At 44.3% G+C, this 22,830-nt stretch overlaps 3 protein-coding genes across 3 annotated transcripts; 2 read left to right on the top strand and 1 right to left on the bottom strand.

The window, feature by feature from the left end:
- The first annotated feature begins 664 nt into the window (after positions 1-664).
- On the top strand, positions 665-2,476 carry LOC130124069 (transcription factor HES-1-like). The gene is made up of 4 exons (XM_056293457.1): positions 665-778; positions 955-1,050; positions 1,203-1,290; positions 1,992-2,476. Exons 1-4 carry the CDS (start codon positions 671-673, stop codon positions 2,474-2,476), a joined length of 777 nt encoding a protein of 258 aa, XP_056149432.1. The 5' UTR covers positions 665-670.
- A 6,544-nt stretch (positions 2,477-9,020) lies between these two features.
- Positions 9,021-10,708, bottom strand: zgc:153913 (carboxypeptidase N subunit 2). Its single transcript, XM_056293691.1, has one exon. It carries the CDS (start codon positions 10,706-10,708, stop codon positions 9,131-9,133), a length of 1,578 nt encoding a protein of 525 aa, XP_056149666.1. The 3' UTR covers positions 9,021-9,130.
- A 1,442-nt stretch (positions 10,709-12,150) lies between these two features.
- cldn1 (claudin 1) lies at positions 12,151-16,909 on the top strand. Its single transcript, XM_056293456.1, has 4 exons — positions 12,151-12,373; positions 13,934-14,098; positions 15,649-15,733; positions 16,089-16,909. Exons 1-4 carry the CDS (start codon positions 12,151-12,153, stop codon positions 16,249-16,251), a joined length of 636 nt encoding a protein of 211 aa, XP_056149431.1. The 3' UTR covers positions 16,252-16,909.
- The last annotated feature ends 5,921 nt before the right edge of the window (positions 16,910-22,830 follow it).

Here is a 22,830-nt window from a genome sequence, read left to right as displayed (position 1 = left end):
TGTGTGTGTGTGTGTGTGTGTGTGTGAGTGAGTGAGTGAGTGAGTGAGTGAGTGAGTGAGTGAGAAATTTACACGTCTTGGAGCGAGTTGACGAAAGGCGTATTTGTTTAGCTACTTTGAAATATTGAAATATTTCAGTCAGCGACACGTGCCTCTACAAATAATAAGAAAAATAACGTCGATAAACTTTATCTGTAGAGCCCTTTTCAAAAGCGGGTCACAAAATGCTTTAAAACACCAGGTAAATGATAGTTAACGCGTACCAAATAATTGGGAGTGCGGGTTTCTTGTCGTGACAGGAAGCCAATAGAAGCCCCCCCCGGAAACGCGTCCTGCGCGCTTATTGGCGGAACGTCACGTCTCGGCCATAACGAGCGGAGCTCTCCCACGAGCCGTTCGCGTGCAGCCTCGGTCTGTATATAAATAGGCGCGGAGGGGACGTAACGGGGCGGAGTAGGTGTGTTACCCCGCTCAGTGTTCACACGACCACATTTCAGCACTTATAATCTGTAAACTCACCCCAGGTGGGCAGTTTGGTGTAGCGTTGCGTATTCATTACTACAACTCTTTCATTGTTTTTGTTTTTTTGTCCCCCCCCCCACGGATGCAGAGAAAGCTGCTCTAACCAGCACAAAACTTCCCAGCGACCACTGTCGGTGACGGGCTGAAGATGCCAGCCGGTACTTTTGAAAGGACGTCGCCGTCCTCCGTCGCTGCCACTCCGACGAGTGCCGACGCAACGCCCGCAAAACCCAGAGCGTTTTCCGAGAGTAGAAAGGTAGGTAGCATCCCTTTGTGTGTGTGTGTGTGTGTGTGTGTGTGTGTGTGTGTGTGTGTGTGTGTGTGTGTGTATGTGTGGGGGGGTATTTGTTTGTTTTTACCTACAACTGTTGTTTCGATTTGAAGTTAGTCTTAAAGCCTTACAAGTATTGGTGTTTTTGTTTGCGCTTCAAGTCCTCCAAGCCCATCATGGAAAAGAGGAGACGGGCGCGCATCAACGAGAGCCTCGGGCAGCTGAAGACTCTCATCCTGGACGCGCTCAAGAAAGACGTGAGGGCATGCACAGCTTTTACTTTTTATTTGATTTCACCCTAAACATAGTTTCCTTATAAATTCAATTAGATTCAATACAGTTTTTTTATGTTGTTGTTTTAAAAAGCAAACCTTCAGTCATTTCTGAACTATTTTTCCTTCCTGTTCAGAGCTCAAGACATTCCAAACTTGAAAAGGCGGACATCCTTGAGATGACTGTGAAACACCTCAGGAGCCTGCAGCGACTTCAAATGACTGGTATGCAAGATGTCTGGATTTAACACCGGTGTGTGCACGCAAATTCCTGGATGGATGGATTCAGATTGGCCCCATTTTCTCCCCTCTAGAACACATAATAATGATAATAATAACAATAATAATAATATTAGTGAGGATAGTAATAAACTTTATGTAGCTCCTTTCATGGAAATGCAGTTCAAACATTAGAAGAAGCAAATTAAAAAAATCACAAGCAGATAAATATACAATTAGTCGAAAAGTGCTCCTGAAGTGCTCAGCACTTAAAAGATAAGTCCTCCAAATTAAGGTTTATTGCTTTAGCAAGGCTTGCATATAAACTCCGAATCCACATTTCCACCGAGATAGAAAAGATAATAGCTACATTAGGCCATGTTTAAAGATTATAAGTCTTATCTTAAATATCCTCTGATGGATGATACAGGGGTGTAGCCAGAGGGGGGGGGGGTTGGGTGGGTCGTTCGACCTACCCCCCCCCCAAATGAAAGGTCCAAAAAGTCATGACTGAAGGGTATTCAAAGAAACCAATTAGCTGTTACCTTAGGAACAAAATAGTTTCATACACACCACTGTCTGTTCTGAAATACCCATTATTTGAAGATCCTTCCACTAAGCTACAAGTTTTAGTATAATTATCAAGTACAGTGTGTTTGTGTTTTTTTTTATGGCCTGACTAGAGCCCTGTCTGTTTTCTTCGATAGCTGCTGTCAACACAGACCCCTCCATCCTGAGTAAATACAAGGCCGGGTTCAACGAGTGTGTCGGAGAGGTTACCCGTTTTCTCTCGAGTTGTGAAGGCGTGAACACGGAGGTGAGGACTCGTCTCCTCAGCCACTTGGCTGGCTGCATGTCCCAGATGAACAGCGTGAACCTCTCAGCCCAGCGCCAGGTCCCCATCTACACATTGCATCCGTCGGTGCTTGGACCGATTCCAGGTGCGTTGCCGCAGGTGAACGGGGTGCCTTGTAAAAATGGCTCAGCGGTGGCTGTTCCTCCAGAAGCGGTTAAGATGTACAGTGGATTCAAGGTTATGCCGACACCGGATGGACAGTTTGCGCTCCTCATTCCAAGCACAGCCTTTACGCCCTTAATGAGCGTACAGAGCAGTCTCCCAGCACTGGCAGCGGCCATGTCACCTGTTGCGCCTCCTCCAGGCACCTCGGACTCCGTGTGGAGACCATGGTAGAGTCCACTGGAATTGACTTGTATTGAAACACAGGACAATTTTGCAATAGTACTTATTTTTGTATGATATGTAAAAAAATTTTTTTAATATACTCGAGTGACGTTTACACACATTTGCTTTTCTGTTTAAAGGACATTGTGAGATTGTCTTGACCTCTTTGGTTGTTCTGTCATTCTTTGTTATTATGCTGCAAATTATTTTCCTCATCGGATTAACAAACATCTTGAAAAGATCTTCACAGAGCAAGATTGATACATTGTCCTGAAAATATTTGAAAGTAATTTGGCTCCGATGTGACTTGATGTGTCATTTCTCCCATCAAAACCTTTCTCCCAGGATCTCCCAGGTCCCAGTATCTTATCTTAGTCTCATCTACAACAGAGTTTGAATGAGAGGGGGAAGGGGGAGCGGTATTATTCTCAGACCTGTGCAAACATGTTTGGCTGTTCACATCATGAGTTGTCTAATAACAGTAGGAATGACTGTAGTGGGCATGATGTGAACAAAACGAAAGAGCTGGGCCAATATGAGGGTCGGACTGCGTATGATATAGCGATCATCTACGTCTCTCTGTGATAAAATGCAGTTTAAATATTCTCGCAGCTAGTTTTTCAGGTGTCCTGTGTAGAAATGTATTTATCTGTGTCTCTACTAGGCGTTACGTTAACATTTTACTTTTGAAACGATCTAAACCCTTCACTAGGCTCTACAAAAGGGACTGGAAATCTGATTTAAGGGGATTTGCATCCTTTCTCGTTTTCTCTCAGGAAGTGTGTGTTTGCACACAGGATCTGATCAGCTTAGCAGCAGCACCACGTTGGGAGTGAAGTTGCAGCACTGTCCATTTAGCGGCCCTGCGAAAGGGCTGACTGTGCCAGCACGGGGCTCACGCAGCAGGCTGCAGGGAGAGCTTGACCAGAGGTCACAGGTGCCCCTTATTCAGACTCACAGGACGAGGCATTTCCAACAGCGTGTTGCCCTAAATCTGGCATCCCATCAACAAACCGGGCAGGCCATTAGCAGACGAGCAGGGCCTCCTTTTGACATCATCAAATGGTGGCGCCGCGAGAGGCGAACAAAATTGCGCAATCCATCACTTTTTTGTTGTTGCTAATTTTATATTCATGGAATTTCAGGGGTTAGGATAGATAATAGGAATAACAGGTACTACCATTATTCATACTTGACCTTTCTTCTCAAGAAGCTGAGCGACAGGAGGAATTTGTTGTGTATATTTTGACGGCGAAAACAATACAACTTGCTATGAAAATAAACTATCACACACAAATTTTACTGATTGCTTTGTTTTTTTTTCCAAAACTGGAATATCACAATGGTAAACCATGTAAAAAAAAACTCTCCCACACATCTCACTTACCCCAGTAATCATAAAAAACTATTTTCCTTCTGTAAATGATAACAGTCAATTAAGCTTACGTCTCTGTTTTGGCCCAACAGAGAGCAAATCAACAAAGCGGGGGACCTAAAGACAAAGTAGAGCCTCCCCTGTCAGGATGGCTTTTAAGAAGGGCCCCTGAAGCACAAAAACAAAGGCTGGCCCCTCAGTGTCTCAATGGCTCCTCTCTTTGTGGTCCTCTCCATCTTCATAAAGGACCTTCCTCTTGTTTATCCAGCAGAAGGTTTAGTGGCGCGGAGGAGGTGGGACCATGCTGTCACTTTCACTGCGCTGAAGAAGGCTTATTGTCGAGGGCTCCCAAAGGTCCCAGTCTAAAGGCTTTAAGGAGAGCTCTTCAGGCCGGGCCGTGGTCTTTAGATAAGAGGAGCTCTGTACAGGTCAATCTTCTCCACCACTAAAGGCATCTCTATGGCCGTGAGATACTACAGAAGTGGTTTAAGACAGAGCAACTCCAACAGATGAGGCTCAGTCTTGGGGAAATAGGCTCTGTTTACCAGTGCTACTCACCTCCCTTCTTCTTTTGTGTCATTTTTTTCCTTGTCCATTCTTCAACCCCCCAACCCCCCGCCAGTTTAATGCCACATTTTCCCGTACCTTGTAAAAGCAAGAATGGCAAAAAGGAAGTTTGCTGGGGTACCCCCCCCCACACACACACACACGCATACTCTGCACCATAATTCCATGATTGATGGCCGCTCCTCACAAAGGGAGTGACAGCGCTGATGGGGTCCCTGCTATGGGGACCCACTCCTTCTGACACACACCGGAAACCTCTGCTGCCACCTCCTCCGGAGTCAGTTGTCCTCAGCTGTCCTGGCATTGATGTCAGGGTCGTTGTCAGGCTTGATGGGGGTCGACGTCCCCAGCAATGGATCACATCAAGAGTAATGCATAGTTTATACACTTGATAGCAGCAGTGAATGAATGACACCCTTTGTTCCCCCACTCCCAATTCATTCCCATTTGATTTAGCTGCTTGTTTATGAAAAACCAAACACAATGTTCTGTCATGGTTTTCAGCGGGAATTTAGTGTCATCAAGACATGATAATACAGAAATGTCAAAATGTATTACCGTAGACCCTCAAAGTGTGATGGCGGGGTTTTGCAGTGGTATGGCATTACAAGGCAGTGAGTATTTAAACGATGTATTATTTTATAAAGCTGAAATCTGTGATTTCCCTGATCTGATCCTCCCTGCAAGCAAGGTGTAGCAGCCATTGTTGCTTGTGTGCTATCTGCTCAGCAGTTAACACTGCCACTCTTGTAAAAATGACATCTTCAGACCAAAACTAACACAGGTTAATCGAATACATTACAAACCACATCAGACTCTACGGGAACACTGTTCTACTGTAATGCAGATTGTAGAATTGGTAGATTATTCATCCAATAGGAGTGTCGCCACATCATCATCATGTTTGAGTCTTTTTTCCTACTCGAGCAGGAATGTGTTTACTGTTGCACTAGTGTTTGTCCTACCCTGTCAAAAATGTCAACAGCGGTGCATGGAGAGTGTCTCCAACCCCGGTAAAGATTCAACTTAGCATTATGTAATCTCACTCCATGCTCCACATACATAAAAACAACTATTAATTGATGGAGAAAGCCCCCGGATTTCAGCTTTAAAGCTCAGGGGCTCTCGTTTTCTGGGGTTCCTGCAACTTGTGTCTGCATGTGGCCCAGTGGGGTTTATGAAGAGGATCAAGACGACTTTCCCTACAGGCGTCATTTAAAGCGAGACACCCTGTGTAGATAGATGCTCCTGTTGCATCTTTGCCCTTTTGGTCCCTTCTGCCAGGCAGGAGAAGTGAAAAACCACATGTAAGGACACTAAAGACTGAGAAAACCTGTAAGAGGATGCACTTTCAGTTTTAGCAGTATAACCCAAAGCCAGTCAAGAGCTGTCTCTAACTCCATGAGAGGAAGACCTGACAACGTCTATGTTTTGCTTTTTAGTTTTACAAATGTAACTGCTTATTTTGGCATGACATTCTCTACTTATCAGTGCTGGGAACCATTAAGTTGTGATAAACTCACGTCTCAGTTTTCCACTCCTCCCGGAAATTAGCTGCAGTGGGAGGTGTCTGAAGCTGGTTTATTGTGTTTTGTTATATAGGAACAACCAAGTGCTAAATTCCTTGACAGCCCCTCACTAGAATGACCAGCGATGCACAATGAAGTGCTGTCTGCATGCATGTTAAGGCCCCTCCATCTGGGAAACTGGAGACAAAACCAGGGTCCCCATGTAAGAGCATGGTCCCCAGGGCCAATAATTGCAATATGATGATAAGGAGCTTATAGCCCCTTGTTATTCTCCAATAGTGAAGGACTAGACAAAGGGCAGTGTACTAGTATGATAAAAGATTACCATTCTGGCGATGTATTCCCATCCACTTAACACCCGCATCAGGTCAACTGTTCTTAATTTGGTCAGCAACTCCAATTTAGCCTCCCCCTGGAGGTCTGGACGTGCTAAGGGATAGATATTGACCCTTGTTTGTAAGCAAGACTCAGATTTTGTCAAGAGTGCAAAATGGCCTATTTGTGTTCTTGAGACGCGTCGGCCATCGCACCATGGAGCATGTACGCCACTCACCCTTTTGCTGAAAGGGACCTAATAGACACCCTGTGACAAAGTAGGAACCTGTGTTGGTTGTTAATCTCATGATTGACTGAACCTGTTTAAGGCTGGCTAGCGAGAGAAACAATAGGCATAGGATATGTTAGACATCTAAATATGTCTTTCTAACCCTTAAGACTGAGGTGTACATCATTTGATTTTGAAAGAGTAATGGCTTCCTGAGGTTTATGACAACAGGTGTGTGCTTGCAACTCTGAGATTGATTTACATTTTTTTGATCTCAATTCTTTACCCAAAATTCGCATCCTGAGCGGCAAGTCTCACACGACCCCTGGCCTTTGTCCCTTGAGCTGTGCCCTGCCCTCTCAGCCTTTTCTCTTCTTGCTGGCTGTCCAAAACTCTGTGAGGACCCCCCCCCCCCAGTGCTTTGTGTTGCTTGGACATTGTGAGATAAGTTATCCTCCCCTCCGTGTCTTCCCTATTTCAGCTGAAGAGGGGCTGTAAAGAGCATGGTGTGCGCTGCTAACTGCCCACTAAGTGAGAGGGAAAGATGGCCTCTGCACAGGGGGTTCACAGTTGTTTTTAATGCTGCCTCACAGGGCAGCTCCTACACCCTGCAGCTGCAGATTTGTCATCCCATCACAGTAATTTGCAGCCATGGGTATTGACAAGTGATTTGCTGGTGAAGGTAACTCTATCAAACCCAGGAAAGCAAAGCTAGTGGGAGGCAGTAAGAGCGTGAGAGCTGAAGGCTCAAGCTGTCAATCATACAATAAAATTCTGCAGGTGAATATGATTCAGTATAGTAATGTTCCTTTATTTCACCTGCAGTTCAACACTAATATCATGTAATTATCATATAATTATCATATATGTTAATCAGTGATGTAATACACAATCATCATACAATAAAAAAATTGAACAAATTGGGAGTCTGGGTATTGTAGCGGTCTATTCCGTTGCCTACCAACACGGGGATCGCTGGTTCAAATCCCAGTGTTACCTCCAGCTTGATCAGGCAGCCCTACAGACACAATTGGCCGTGTCTGCAGGTGGGAAGCTAGATGTGGGTATGTGTCCTGGTCGCTGCACTAGCACCTCCTCTGGTCAGTCGGGGTGCCTGTTTAAGGGGGGAGGGGGAACTGGGGGGAATAGTGTGATCCTTCTACGCGCTATGCCCCCCTGGTGAAACTCCTCACTGTCAGGTGAAAAGAAGCGGCTGGCAACTCCACATGTATGGGAGGAGGCATGTGGTAGTTTGCAGCCCTCCCCGGATTGGCAGAGGGGGTGGAGCAGGCACTGGGACGGCTAAGAACAGTGGGGTAATTAGCCAAATACAATTAAGGAGAAACACTGAACTAATTGAAATTGGAAAGAGAGGGTTGATTGCTTTTGCTTTTTCAGGGGTTTTTATTGTATTTGTTGTTAACTACATTTTGAATTTATTGTGGAAGTGTGGCGTGTGCCAATAATGTGTTGCTTTCGCTGCTCCAAAGTTCATTACGTGTTGTTCGTTTTGAACCCCAACACGCTGTTTAAATCTGGATATGAAATTAATGGCCACCATATGTTAATCTGCTCATTAGCGGACATCTTTGTATGAGCCCAGGATTTCCCCACTTCAAATGTTTGGTTTCCCCCTAAATTTTGGTCAAGTGAGGATTACCTCCACTTAAGGCCGGCCCCCTAGACCTTGGAAGTAAGACAGCCTCCACTTTTTGTCACAAGAATTGTGATGTCATTCAGCTGAGACCAAGAACCCAATCGACCCGCTGACCTTCGACCCTTATAAATTGTGAGGTCAGAGGGCCGTATTCAAGGTGTTGCCATCTGTGTGCCTTGCTCTGTCCAGTTCTCCCTCCTCCCTCCTCCATTCTCTCTCTCTTGGTCTTTATCATCCCTCTCGGCATTCAGGAGCGGTGGGGTGTTAAGAGGAGTCCCTTTGGGTGACTTGTTTGTCTTAAAAAAAACGTGGATTGAAAGAGAGCAGCATTCCTTTATGTGCTCCTTCACCCAAAATTTTATCTCAGAATCTGATCTGTGCTTTGTTGTGCTGCACGTCTGATATGTTTTATTCCTTTTAAATGTCACATTTGTGCTGTCATCCTTAATTGATGAGTACAAGAGAAAGTGTTTTGTCTCATAGATGTTAGTCATGTACATCTGTAACAAAGCTCTCTGATACCTACTTTATACTCAAGCTGTGACTGAGGCCTGCACTTTATCCAGGAGATTTGGGGTGAAGAGAAAACCCTGCGGGGCATAACCAATATAATTACATCTGAATCACCTCCTGGAGACCCAACCCATTACAGTCAATACATCTGTTTGTAAATGAATAACACTTTGCAGTTAGTTCCATGTCATCCGTGCATGGTTTCCTAAAACTACCATCCTGAACTTTGAACCTATTACAGAAACATTTGTTCACCCTCTCTTGTCTGTCAGCTGTGCTCAGGAAATAGCAATGGCCTGCCAGCAGCTGGCAGGCCAGGTTTGTTTGCAATAAAGACTGCGAGTTAAGAACATATAGCACAACTGGATTTAATAAGAACAGAGACCCCGAAAGCACAACCAAAGCAGAAGCAAAATTTTTTTTCACAGAACAATGATACACTTGGAAATCCACACGACGAACAAATCTCAGGGGAAAGCTATCTGGTGGGAGTTGAGCTCTTATTGACCCATTGTAGGTGCTCCGGCCACTCCTTTTTCTCTAAATTCTCACATATACCACCACCATCATCCTGGAACTGCACCTTCACTTTCAGTGGAAAACATCTATTCACTTTGCAATGGATGATCATGGTGTCATCAGCAGCTTTTAGAGAACATTTGCTGAGATCCTGCAGCCACTCATTTGATATATGACACACCAGCTGCTCCCTGTCAACAGAGGTGAATGTCTGTCCACTAAAATAACTGGGGCCCTTGCAGAACACCTTGTCAAGCTCTTCTACTTTCACACTGTTATTCAGCACCCAGTCATGCAGGTACCGCATGTGACAGTCACACTGCCAGGGGTTTCCATGTAGTCTAACAATGCCATGAAGGAGGAAGGGGTGAAACAGACCCAGGGGGAGGTTCTGGAACTGGTTGTCTGAAAGGTAAAGGCATTGAAGGAGTAACTGGTCCTTGAACAGCTTGGTGCTCACCTTGCTGATGTTGTTCCTGTTGAGGTGGAGTGCTTTGAGATTAAAAAGGTCCTGGAAGATGGTCTCCGGAAGTGAGGTGAGCCAGTTGTCAGAAAGATCCAAACTCTCCAGTTCTGTGAGATTCCTAAAAACGTCCTCAGGAAGCTCAGAGAGCTGATTCGAGGACAAGGAGAGGAAGGTGAGAGAGTCCAGTCCACCGAGAGAGTGAGAGGACAACACCTTCAGCCTGTTGCCCTTCAGTGTCAGCTCCTTCAGACTGGAGGGAACAACTCCAAACAGCTGAGCACTGAAGCTTGAAAGCAAGTTCCCACGGAGGTTCAGCACCTCCAACTGGGTTAGCATGGAGAAGAGCTTGTGAGGGAGGTCTAATATCTTATTTCCCTCCAAGTTAAGCTCCTTCAGCTGGGTAACATTGAGGAATGTGTCAGAGGAAATGTTGCTGATGAGGTTGTAGTTAACTTTGAGGGTCTCTAACTTAGCAAGGCCAGAGAGGCACCCTCCTTCCAGTCTCTCCAGCATATTTTGGGACAAGTCCAATACGCGTAGATTCTGGAGGCTCTGGAAGAGAAACATGGGCAGCTGTGAGATGATGTTGCCCTTCATCTGCAGAGTTTCCAGCTCTGCCAGGGAGTCAAACATGCCTGGAGGAATGGTCTCAAACTTGTTGAAGTTGAGAATGAGTTTGGTGAGGTTGCCCTGTTGTGAGAAGGTTCCAGGAAATAATCGTCTCAGCCACGGGTTTCCACTTATTTCCAGCTCCTTCAGCTGAGTAAGTTTCTCAAAAGCCATTGCGTGTATATCCCGCAGTACGTTATTGAAGAAGACAAGCTTGGTGATTTGGGGGCTCTCCTGCGAGGTGTTGGGGAACAGGAATGCAAGGCTGGTCGTCATGACGATGAACTCCTTGACCTGCGTGAAAACAACCTTTGGTAAAGACGTCATGCGTTCATCAGAGCAAAGGACTTGCGTAGGGGTGAAACAGTGGCACCGGGCCGGGCAAGTGGTTTGTATGACTGCATCGCCTTTGCAACAGAGAAGCAGCATCAGACACAACGTGACACCAATCTCTCTTTCCATTCTCCACTGTAAAATGACAAAAAGTTAACTTTTGTGAATAAACTGGAGAAATCCACACCGATAGAAATGACTGTCTTTTTTTTCTTTTTTTCTGTGGATTCCCCAGCTGTACAACTTAATTTCTTCGTACAGTTGTGCAATGACAAATAAATAAAGGCATTCATCTTGTATTGCCAATCTTGATTTATTGAAGTGGCAGAGTCGATGAATGACACTGATAAAAACAAGCAATGTTTGTTTCTTTCTGAATAATACAAACAAACTTCATCGTACCTTTGTGTAGTTTCGGGCTTTTCATACAGCAATGAAACAAATTCAAGAGCAAACTGACATAGAGAACAAATGACAACAAGGCTGAACTGGGTGTGATTGGGTCTGACCTTTGATCACTGGCTATGTCCCGCTGTGGTGTTATTGACTTATAATAACAAAAGCACAAAAATCAAAATCACATCTATATACTTAAAAAAAAAAAAATCAGCATGCAACAACCAACTTGTTCTTGTTATTTGTCGACTACATATCAATAAAGGACAGAAATCAATCTGTAAAAGTGCATTTCAAAATGTCATAGCTTCTGCTCGTGTCATGTCAATACCAGTTAAGGTCTTACCAGAAAGTCCAACTCACTGTTTGCCAAACAAAACTCAGCAAGCAAATGCGTGAATGTGAGCAGCATATTACTATTTTGATTACTGCTTACCTCTTTGTCAATTTTGACTTTATCGATAAACTAAATTGGTTTATTTGTTACCATCAAATCCGTAAATAGTTTAGAAAAATGTCAAAACCAAGAAGGTGAAGAGATCATTTTAAGAACTGAAATTGTACAAATATACTATAAAATGTCCATACTTACGTTTATGAATCTGAGGTGTTCTTGTAAATGCCCAATCTGAATATCAATTTGCCTGGTTCTGCATGTGGTTTTGCTTATAAAGTCCAAATCTGGAGACAAATCAATTCTCCATTGACTTTGATTGAGTAAAGCCGCAACCACATCTGTTTGTACTTTTCCATTTTCCCCATGAGGTGATACTAGTGATTGAATTTTTCTTAAGTACGGGCTTTTATATAGTGCGTATTTTGTTCTGGTAGGATCACGCAAAAAGGACTGGGCTCTATCAGAAAGCTCTGTCTATTTCTGCAAGGGAACAATATCTCCACCAGATGTCAGACTAATGCTGACCTGGGATGGAGGTAGTGGCAGGATCCTTCTTGTCCTGCAGGTAATTCACCTCAAGATGCTCACTTTAGTCAACACTGCTGCAGCAGCACCAGATACACTGCGCGAAGCCCTCGGGAACAATGTTTGGACATTTTTTGTAATTCCTCTCACCATCGACTTGACTTGGACTTCCGTTTTCATTTTTATTCACGATCACCTTTTTTGTCCCCCCCCCCCCTCATCCTTACTTTATTCTACTTATCCGAGGTGAAAGATGGCTAATGCAGCGATGCAACTTCTGGGCTTAACACTGGCTTTCCTGGGTTTCATTGGGCTGATAATAGCCACCATCATGGTGGAATGGAAAGCTTCGTCTTATGCGGGAGACAACATTATTACAGCTCAGGCCATGTATGAGGGACTGTGGAAGACCTGTGTATCACAGAGCACTGGTCAGATTCAGTGCAAAGTATACGACTCACTCCTCAAACTACCAGGTAATTTTCTGCTAACCCAAACTCTAACCCTAACGCCGTTGTCTTCAAGTCAGCTTGTGGTGGATTATTTCTGAAATATTTACAAGAAGCCGAATGTATTTTGTCATCTCAGCATATAAAGCTTGCAAATTACTCACTGGCCCCAAAGTACCCCCCCCCCCTAGAGGGGAGCACAGAATGTGTCAAAGAGACCAGAATGTGTCACAGCCCTATGTATAGTTTGGTCAAGACTACAAAAGATATGTGGATTAAATTAGGTCCCCGGCTGAAACTACATTCTGCAACATTAAAATTCTTGGGCAGGAGCTGAAGCCCTAAAATATGCATTTTACCATGGGAATGTATACATACAATAAGGTGACTGGCTTTGTGGTTATTCAAAACCTTAAAGAAGTAAAAGAATGTGTTTTCTCCCCCGGCTTGTAGACAACCTCATGCATGTACAGGCAAGTCAGCCGAATGCCGGTGATAACGAAAGAGAGGAACTGAACTATGTTCATTTACATCTACCAGAAGTTATAATCACTCTATCAATCTACTTGTTTGTTTTCCAGTGATTGATATAAAATACTCTTTCGGTTTATCGAAAATATTATGTTAATAAGCACTGTACCAGATACCGTTTTCAAGAGAGAGTAACATCCAGTATGAACCTTTTCTTTGTATTGGCCTTTGAAAGGAATGTGGCTCATGGCATCTATTCTGCCCCCCTGCATGCAACAGATGGAGCTTTAAGTTGTAACTTGACACCTGTTGACATTAAAATATGCCATTTTGGGTTTTTTCCCCATCTTTTATGTGTTGCTTTATATATTAAAAAAAGTACAATTCCCTTGCCACATAAAAAAACATGTTACATGCAATTCAGTTATTCTAGCTGCCCTGCATGCTCTACAGAGCGAGCACCATGAGTCAGTTAATTTGATTGGACAGAGTTTTTTAAGTCATGAAACATATGATAAAGATGAAATGAATTCGATTCTTTTTTTTGTGGAATTTCCCCCCCCTTTCCCCCCAATTGTATCTGGCCTACTACCCCACTCTTCCGAGCCGTCCCGGTCGCTGCTGCACCCCCTCTGCCGATCCGGGGAGGGCTGCAGACTACCACATGCCTCCTCCGATACATGTGGAGTCGCCAGACATTTCTTTTCACCTGACAGTGAGGAGTTTCGCCAGGGGGACGTAGCGCGTGGGAGGATCACACTATTCCCCCCCAGTTCCTCCTCCCACCTGAAAAGGCGCCCCAACCGACTAAGGGAGGCGCTAGTGCCGCGACCAGGACACATACCCACATCCGGCTTCCCACCCGCAGACACGGCCAATTGTGTCTGTAGGGACGCCCGACCAAGCCAGAGGTAACACAGGGATTCGAACCAGTGATCCCCGTGTTGGTAGGCAATGGAATAGACTGCTATGCTACCCGGACACAGTGAATCTAATTCTGATATCATATCATGTCGTGTCAAGCCATTTCGTATCGTAACTTGTCATATGTGTCATACATATGAACACAAAAAACCCCCAAATACATTGAATCCTCTTTCTTGCAAATGTGTCCAGGGATCATCCAGGGCACACGAGGGCTGATGGTAGCCTCCATCCTGTTGTGTTTCATCTCCATCCTGGTAGCGGTGGTAGGCATGAAGTGCACCACCTGTCTGGCACAGGATAAGGAGCAGAAGAACAAGGTGGCTTTAACAGGAGGGATTCTCTTTATTATCTCAGGTCAGAGTCCATTCGATCACTAACAACATCACATTTTGGCTTGAATTCTTTTCTCCCTTTGCACTAGCATGCCATCATGCACATGCACAGTGCATTTACACATGCACACCTACCCATACACTGCACACATACACTCACCAGCCACTTTATTAGGCACACCCGTCCAACTGCTCGTTAACGCAAATTTCTAATCAGCCAATCACATGGCAACAACTCAATGCATTTAGGCATGTAGACATGGTCAAGATGATCTGCTGCAGTTCAAACCGAGCATCAGAATGGGGAAGAAAGGTGATTTAAGTGACTTTGAACGTGGCATGGTTGTTGGTGCCAGACGGGCTGGTCTGAGTATTTCACAAACTGCTGATCTACTGGGATTTTCACGCACAAACATCTCTAGGGTTTACAGAGAATGGTCCGAAAAAGAGAAAATATCCAGTGAGCGGCAGTTCTGTGGGCGAAAATGCCTTGTTGATGCCAGAGGTCAGAGGAGAATGGCCAGACTGGTTCCAGCTGATAGAAAGGCAACAGTAACTCAAATAACCACTCATTACAACCGAGGTATGCAGAAGAGCATCTCTGAACGCACAACACGTCGAACCTTGAGGCAGATGGGCTACAGCAGCAGAAGACCACACCGGGTGCCACTCCTGTCAGCTACGAACAGGAAACTGAGGCTACAATTCACACAGGCTCACCAAAATTGGACAATAGAAGATTGGAAAAACGTTGCCTGGTCTGATGAGTCTCGATTTCTGCTGCGACATTCGGATGGGAGGGTCAGAATTTGGCGTCAACAACATGAAAGCATGGATCCATCCTGCCTTGTATCAACGGTTCAGGCTGGTGGTGGTGGTGTAATGGTGTGGGGGATATTTTCTTGGCACACTTTGGGCCCCTTAGTACCAATTGAGCATCGTGTCAACGCCACAGCCTACCTGAGTATTGTTGCTGACCATGTCCATCCCTTTATGACCACAGTGTTCCCATCTTCTGATGGCTACTTCCAGCAGGATAACGCGCCATGTCATAAAGCTCGAATCATCTCAGACTGGTTTCTTGAACATGACAATGAGTTCACTGTACTCAAATGGCCTCCACAGTCACCAGATCTCAATCCAATAGAGCACCTTTGGGATGTGGTGGACCGGGAGATTCGCATCATGGATGTGCAGCCGACAAATCTGCAGCAACTGCGTGATGCTATCATGTCAATATGGACCAAACTCTCTGAGGAATGTTTCCAGTACCTTGTTTAATCTATGTCACGAAGGATTAAGGCAGTTCTGAAGGCAAAAGGGGGTCCAACCTGGTACTAGCAAGGTGTACCTAATAAAGTGGCCAGTGAGTGTATATGTGCATACAGACGCATGCATGTACTGCACACTGAACACAATGAAATCTCCTCCCGGGTAAGTATTCCTTTCTATAACCAAAGTTACTACTGAAAATGGTATCACTGCAATGACACACTACACTCTTCAATGTTGATATTTATGCCATCAAATAGAAATATGTGTTATATCGTAATACTGACTGCTATGTTGCAGGTCTGTGTGCGCTGGTGGGGGGTTGCTGGTATGGTAACAGAATAGCAAAGGAATTCTATGACCCCTTCACTCCTACTAATAACAGGTGAGGTCTTCATTCATTATTCTGAGTCCTTTAATCATGCACATCATATACACTATTCTGCGGGTATCACTGTAGTCAAACATCACAGTTAAGTGGTAGAAATCTTTCTGGACACACTCTTGCTCTTAACCTTTTAATGGTCTTTTGTGTGATTCATTCACATTAGCTGTAACAGTGTTTATTGCGTTTGTGTTCAGATTGTTACAATATTGGCGAGTGTTTAAATGCAGTTATCACCATAAGTTGTTCCTGAGTTGTTCTTCAGATTGCGATGGATAGGATCCGTCTGCTAATCTGAGGCTAAACGGAGTCAGCATTGTCCACAGAAACCTCAGTGCTATCTGCACTTTTACAGGTTTGAATTTGGGAAAGCCCTGTTTGTGGGACTGGCGTCTGCCTGCCTCACCATTACCGGGGGAGCTTTCCTCTGCTGCAACTGCTCCAGCAAAGCATCAGGGAAGTCCCCACACTACCCTGCACCACGCGCCATGGGCAAGCCAGACAAAGACTACGTCTAGGACCAGGGTGCCAGCAGGCTTCACCATACACACATCCCATTCATCCCTTTGTAAAGGCCATATCCTGATGTGGTTTTTGATAATGTCCCCGAGGTTGTTTTTTGTTTTTAAATGTTAATTTGTTTTGCAATGTGTATATTTGCAATGTTCATTTTCTGTGCATTTTGTTTTTTTGTGTTTGTCTTCATATACACTTTCACTTTTGTCAAGTGATGCATTGTATGGGGACATGTAATGTCGAACCAAGAATGAAGCTTGAGGTTTGGAGGACCACCTGGGCAGGGCTGCAGATTCCATACAGATGAGGTTGGTGAAAGGTGCAGAGGACAGGATTCGGTAAAATACGTGTCCAGGCTTGTTAAATTCCACGTGTTTGGGTTAAGCATGTACAATAGTCCCCAGCTGACAAATAATATCTAACAAATTGCACTGATATGTCACCTGATTTTTGGCTTTATACTGGGACCCGTTGTCACTGTCATGGTTTGACAGTTTTTGGGTAGCTGTTACCTCTGGGTTTCTGCGTTCAACATCAGTTGGATAAATGTTTTTCATGTAGAATATGTTCGTAAATCTGGGACAAGTTTAACTGTGTAATGACCGGTCGGTGTCTTTAATCTTAAAATGACGTGTAAATATACAACAGTTGGGCATGTTTGCGCCATTGTTTATTTTATTTTATTTTTTTTCTTGTTTTAAGTGTTTGTGTGCTAACATACTTTGATATCATAACATATAAATAAAATGGCAATTTTTTAAGTTTACATCTGGAGTTTGTTGAATTTGTAAGATGTGATGGGGACAGGCAAAATTGCACAAAAAAATTAAAATTGTCTGGGTCTATAAATGAATGAATGGATGTCAATCAAAAAATTCTTGAAACGAAGTCATTTAGACTTGTTTGGAAAACACTATTTGGGGTTTGGGAAGTCTTACAAAATCGACATTTTCAAACGAGAGACCCATTCATATTTATATAAACACTGAGGATTACCCCACTCTTGGAAGGTAACAACTGTAAAGAGAAAATACCGTGAGAAAACATGACTCTTCAACCAGGGAGATCAGATATGACGGATACGACCTGGCACGGTTCAACATCTGCTGGTAGCCGTGTGTTTAGTAACATGTTATGAGGGCAGAAATGTGTTGCCCCAAGGAAGACAAAGTCACACACAACGACAGATGGAGTCCAGGAGGAAACCTAGCTGCTAGTCCCATCCTGCCCCAACATGCCAGAAGAGAGACAAGTGGAAAACAGAAAACCACAGGGTTTAAGCACGAGCGCTCAGTCCAAACCAGTGCCCACCTTTCATTCAAACTCTACAAATCAAACGATGCCTTGCTTTGTTTACGGCACGGCCTGTAACCGTGGGTCCTGCACTAAGATGTGCCCTGTAGAAATTATAAGATGTACAGGTTATCAAAAGGTAACGCTTGCAATGAGAAGGAGAAAACTGTTCACAAGTGCCAGATTTAAATCAGCCTTAACGCACTATGGGCTCTGTTGATTTAGTAAAGAGCGCCACCATCTGGCATATTTTAAATCTGCTGCTCAAGCAACAATCTTTTTCAAGGACTCATTAGAACAATGAAAAAGTCACCATGATAATCATATTGTGGAGACAGACAGGTGACAGGTGAGTGCTTGGCCTCTAGAGGCCCTGTTATGCTGTGGGGGACATTTGGTTTGAGTCCACTTGTCCCCTTAGAGGGAAGGGTCACTGCCAATCAATACAAAGTTATTCTGAGTGATCACCTTCATCCTATGATGAAACATTTCTATCCTGAGGGGAGTGGTCTCTTCCAGGATGACAATGCCCCCATCCACAGGACACGAGGGGCCACTGAATGGTTTGATGAGGATGAAAATGACATAAATCATGATATGGCCTTCATCGTTGAACACCTATGGGAGATTTTGGATTGGCATGTTAGACAGTGCTCTCCACCACCATCATCAAAACACCAAATGAGGGAATTAATATCCTTTGGAAGAGTGGTGTTCATTCCTCCAGTAGATTTCAGAGACTTGTAGAATCTATGACAAGGAGTATTGAAGCTGTTCTGGAGGCTCATGGTGGACCAGCACCTTACTAAGACACTTTATGTTGGTTTTTCCTTTCATTTGTCCCCTGTCTGTTACTTCTACTCTGTGCGCCAACATTCAGAGATAGAGCAAAGCTAAAACGATGACATGCAAAGTACAATAGTTTACCTAAAAATTAAATAATTTTAAATAGAATACATTGAAATGTCTGACTTCAACCTAAAGAATAGAAAGTGTATTGAAATATTTCAAATAATGGGCTATTATTTCTTAGTCAAGTTTATAAGTAAATTGCAGTTACCGTGTTAAAGGGCTTTACATTCTCACGGTAAAAAAACAGGTAGATGCAGTAAATGGCAATGGCCAACACACTCTATCCTTTGACCCTCAATTTGAATGAGGAAAACAATCTTTTCAGGAAATAAATGGGCGAAACCTCTGGAGAATCATCAGAGGAGGGAGCCCTCTTCCAGGATAAACAGATGAGCAAAAGGTGCTCACTGGGTGTGGGAGACAATGAGGCGGGGAAGCAGTGGGGCAGGTTAAGCTAACTGCTAGCCCATGCAGACCGGCAGTTCCGATAACACCGAGGGCAGTCTGGCAGCGGCTTCGCCTAGCCTTGACTGTTTTTAGTGTTATCTGTGGAGTGCGGGGAGGTGTGTCGAGGGTGTCTGGCTGGGAGAACTGGCGTTGGATTGGCTGGGGGAGCCTGGTATGCTGTGTCCGGTGGGCCCAAGGACCACAACCCTGCCAAGAGCTGCGCCCAAAGAGAAAACACCGAGGGCGGTCTGACAGGACACTGAAGCGGAGCAGGCTAAGCTAACTGCTAGCCCATGCAGACCAGCAGTTCCGACAGTCATCCTGGTTGGCATTCGTTCTCTTGGACAGTGATTTCTTCTTGTTGTTTAGTTTGGATATATTGTTCTTGTAATTTTTGGATGTGTTTTTGTCTTTGTGTTGCACTGATGTGGGCTGGGGGAAACAATATTTCACTTCATTTCATGTACGCAAGTACATGAAGAAAAATGGCAAAGTGTTCCTAACCCCCGATTCAGCTAAGAAATATTGCAAAAATCAGAAATAGTTTGTCTTTTAAGGATATTGAAATATCACTTCACACTTCCATTTTCTCCAGTATAGATTACTGTAACTCCCTCTATTCTGGCCTCAACCAAGCTACTTTAAATCGTCTACAGTTGGTTCAGAATGCAGCTGCTAGACTACTAACTAGAACTAGCTGTAGGTCCCATATTACCCCTATTCTCGCATCCCTCCATTGGCTTCCCGTAAAATTCAGAATAATCTATAAGATCTTATTGATTACATTTAAAGCCCTGCAAGATCTTGCCCCCAGTTATATTTCTGAGCTTCTCATTCCTCATTCCACTTCCCGACCACACCGATCCTCAAACCTCGGTATTTTATCCATCCCCCACTCCAACTGCAAAACAAAAGATGACTGTGCCTTGGCAGTTTTAGCCCCAAGCCTCTGGAATAATCTTCCCCAATCCATTAGATTTGCTTTATCTTTGGACTATTTTAAGTGGTTTCTAAGAAAGGCAAGCCTTTTTATAGATCCCCGTCCCTGACTTCTGTTTTGGTTCATTCTTAGCTCTGTCTGTTAATCTCTATGCCATGTTTTATATTCACTCAATTTATTTTATGTATTTATTCGTATTTTCTGTATTGAATGTAAAGCACTTTGTAACTGTGTTTTTGAAGTGATATTTAAATTTTTAAAAAATGCCTTATTTATTTACTTACAAAAGATAAAACAAATGGCAGACCAGAGTCTCCAGAGAGGCCCGGGCGCGAGGGCAATGGGAACAGTGGATGCAGCGCAGACAGAGGTCTCATACACCCCATCACCGCGGTGCCTTCAAGCAACATTAGTGCTATTCCTGAAAACAGGACTTGAGAGAAAGAGAGAGAGAGAGAGAGAGAGAGAGAGAGAGAGAGAGAGAGAGAGAGAGAGAGAGAGAGAGAGAGAGAGAGAGAGAGAGAGAGCACAGGCACACACACCATGCAGACTCCTACGCCCCCAGCAATCATTCACACAAACAGATTTGTAGGGTGAGAGATTTTCGTTGAGAGGACCTAAAGTCTGGTGCAAATTAAAATGACTTAAAAGATTTAATTTTAAGATTAGGCATCGAAAAAGCCGACCAACTCAGAGGTAGCTACTACTCAAATGACAATGAGAATAAGGTTTTTGGTTTAGGTTTGAAGGAAACCAGTTCCTCTGACGTCAGCTCGAAGACTTTAACACAGCTCCAATTGAGGCAATCTGGCCCAAGTGAGAAAAAAAGCTGAAACAATTTCACAAACAGTTTTTTTTTCACTGTTAGAATTTTACACTTCCACACTGGAAAACTGAAGCCCATGGGTTTTAGTTCAAGTGTATAAGAATAAATGTTTAAAAATAACATAATAGTACAATAAACATGAACTTTTGTATTCCTGTAATGTAAGGCAACGCTTTGTCGACGTTTGGCCAGTAGAGGTCAACAAACTTCAAGTTGTCTTCGATTATGTCCTGCAGCCTCCATTAGGTAAAAAAAAAAAAATCAGTCCTATTAACACGAAACTCGGCTCAGTAGTTTCTCATGTCCCACTGGGGCGCTGTGCAAAAAAATTTGGCGCCAGTCGGCCATTAGGTAGCGCTTTTTCATAAAGCTGCGAAATATGCAAAACCTACATTTTCAAACTAGTCATAGGTTGTAAATCCATCCATTCCATTATCCAAACCGCTTATCCTGCTCTCAGGGTCGCGGGGATGCTGGAGCCTATCCCAGCAGTCATTGGGCGGCAGGCGGGGAGACACTCCGCCAGGCCATCACAGGGCCATCACAGAATTGGATATATGGACGAAGAATTTTCGGAACAACGATATAAAAATGGTGTTAATTACAAGGTCTTGATCTCTTACTGATAGGCATACAAGTAGGTTGTAAATCTGCATAGAACTTTGCACGTAATATCTATTTCCATAAATTTTAGGTCAAATCACTTTTGTCAGTATAATGTGAACTTACCTATCTACATTATATGTTTGATTTTAGGGCTCTACACATTTCCAATACTTTATTTGCCATTTACACATTTTTGATAGCCAATTAAAAAAACCAAAAACAATGACAGCTCCATTTTCAAACACCTGACAATTCACAAAACCTATTGGCCTTATTACTGAAACGTGTACTGTGTGAAACTTTGCTGCACTTTCACCCTATCCTTGTACCAATACAAACAATATGACACTCATACTGCAGCCGCTTAACCTCACTCCTCAACACCTTTAAACACCCTCTTTAAGCCCCTCTCTGTGCTGCTCGCAGCTCGCAGCTTGCATGAGGCCCGTGGGCATGCAGTTCCAACTTGCGTTGACTCTGTGCTGCCAGGGGCAACTTGCACGGGGGGCTTGGACCCCATTTATACTTGCAGCAGGTCTAGTTTTTTCTTTTTTGATTGTTGTTCTATTGTTAACCCAGCCACTGAGGATGCACAAGCCAGTGGATTCTTAGTGCCGATCTCAAGATTGGATAAATGGGGAGGGTTGCGTCAGGAAAGGCATCCGGCGTAGAACCTTTGCCAAATCAAATATGCGGCTCATAAATCAGATTGCCATACTGGATCGGTCGAAGCTTGCGTTACCAATGACCGCCACCGGTACTGTTGGCCAGCAGGGTGCCCGTGAAAACTATGCTACTGTTGAGTGAAGGAGAAGGCGAAGGGGAAGGGATGTGCAGAGGCAGTGGGAGTGTAAGAGTGTGGAGGTGAGAGTTAGAACTTGGAATGTTGGCACTATGACTGGTAAAGGTAGAGAGCTGGCTGATATGATGGAGAGACGAAAGGTAGGATGTGCTATGTGTGCAAGAGACCAGGTGGAGGGGGAGTAAGGCCAAGAGCATCGGAGAAGGGTTCAAACTCTTCTACCATAGTGCAAATAGGAGGAGAAATGGGGTAGGGGTAATTCTGAAGGAAGAGTATGTCAAGCGCGTGTTGGAGGTCAAGAGAGTGTCGGCAGAGTGATGAGTATGAAGCTGAAAATCGAAGGTGAATGTTATCAGCACATATGCCCCACACGTTGGTTGTGAAATGGATGTGGGTATGTGTCCTGGTCGCTGCACTAGCGCCTCCTCTGGTCGGTAAGGGCGCCTGTTCGGGGGGGAGGGGGAACTGGGGGGAATAGCGTGATCCTCCCGCGCGCTACGTCCCCCTGGCGAAACTCCTCACTGTCAGGTGAAAAGAAGCAGCTGGTGACTCCACATGTATCAGAGGAGGCATGTTGTAGTCTGCAGCCCTTCCTGGATCGGCAGAGGGGGTGGAGCAGCGACCGGGATGGCTCGGAAGAGTGGGGTAATTGGCTGGATAAAATGGGGGGGGGGTAGAGAGATGAAGAAAGTAGACAGGAGTACAAGGAGACGCAGCATAAAGCGAAGAGAGAGGTGGCAAAGGCAAAGGAAAAGTTGTATAGTGAGTTGTATGAAAGGGAAGGAGAAAAGGACTTGTACCGATTGGCTAGACGG

The sequence above is a fragment of the Lampris incognitus genome, chromosome 14, assembly GCF_029633865.1.
Source record: "Lampris incognitus isolate fLamInc1 chromosome 14, fLamInc1.hap2, whole genome shotgun sequence".
Lineage (NCBI taxonomy): Eukaryota > Metazoa > Chordata > Actinopteri > Lampriformes > Lampridae > Lampris > Lampris incognitus.
This window is presented reverse-complemented; position numbering and strand designations above follow the sequence as displayed.

What these genes read in the sequence shown, in the direction of transcription:
- LOC130124069 (XM_056293457.1), top strand. Translation starts at nt 671, where the DNA reads ATGCCAGCCGGTACTTTTGAAAGGACGTCGCCGTCCTCCGTCGCTGCC. An exon ending in CGTTTTCCGAGAGTAGAAAG is followed by an intron (nt 779 to 954) that starts GTAGGTAGCATC and finishes TTGCGCTTCAAG; the next exon opens with TCCTCCAAGCCCATCATGGA. An exon ending in TGGACGCGCTCAAGAAAGAC is followed by an intron (nt 1,051 to 1,202) that starts GTGAGGGCATGC and finishes CTTCCTGTTCAG; the next exon opens with AGCTCAAGACATTCCAAACT.
- zgc:153913 (XM_056293691.1), bottom strand. Translation starts at nt 10,708, where the DNA reads ATGGAAAGAGAGATTGGTGTCACGTTGTGTCTGATGCTGCTTCTCTGT.
- cldn1 (XM_056293456.1), top strand. Translation starts at nt 12,151, where the DNA reads ATGGCTAATGCAGCGATGCAACTTCTGGGCTTAACACTGGCTTTCCTG. An exon ending in GATTCTCTTTATTATCTCAG is followed by an intron (nt 14,099 to 15,648) that starts GTCAGAGTCCAT and finishes GCTATGTTGCAG; the next exon opens with GTCTGTGTGCGCTGGTGGGG. An exon ending in TTCACTCCTACTAATAACAG is followed by an intron (nt 15,734 to 16,088) that starts GTGAGGTCTTCA and finishes GCACTTTTACAG; the next exon opens with GTTTGAATTTGGGAAAGCCC.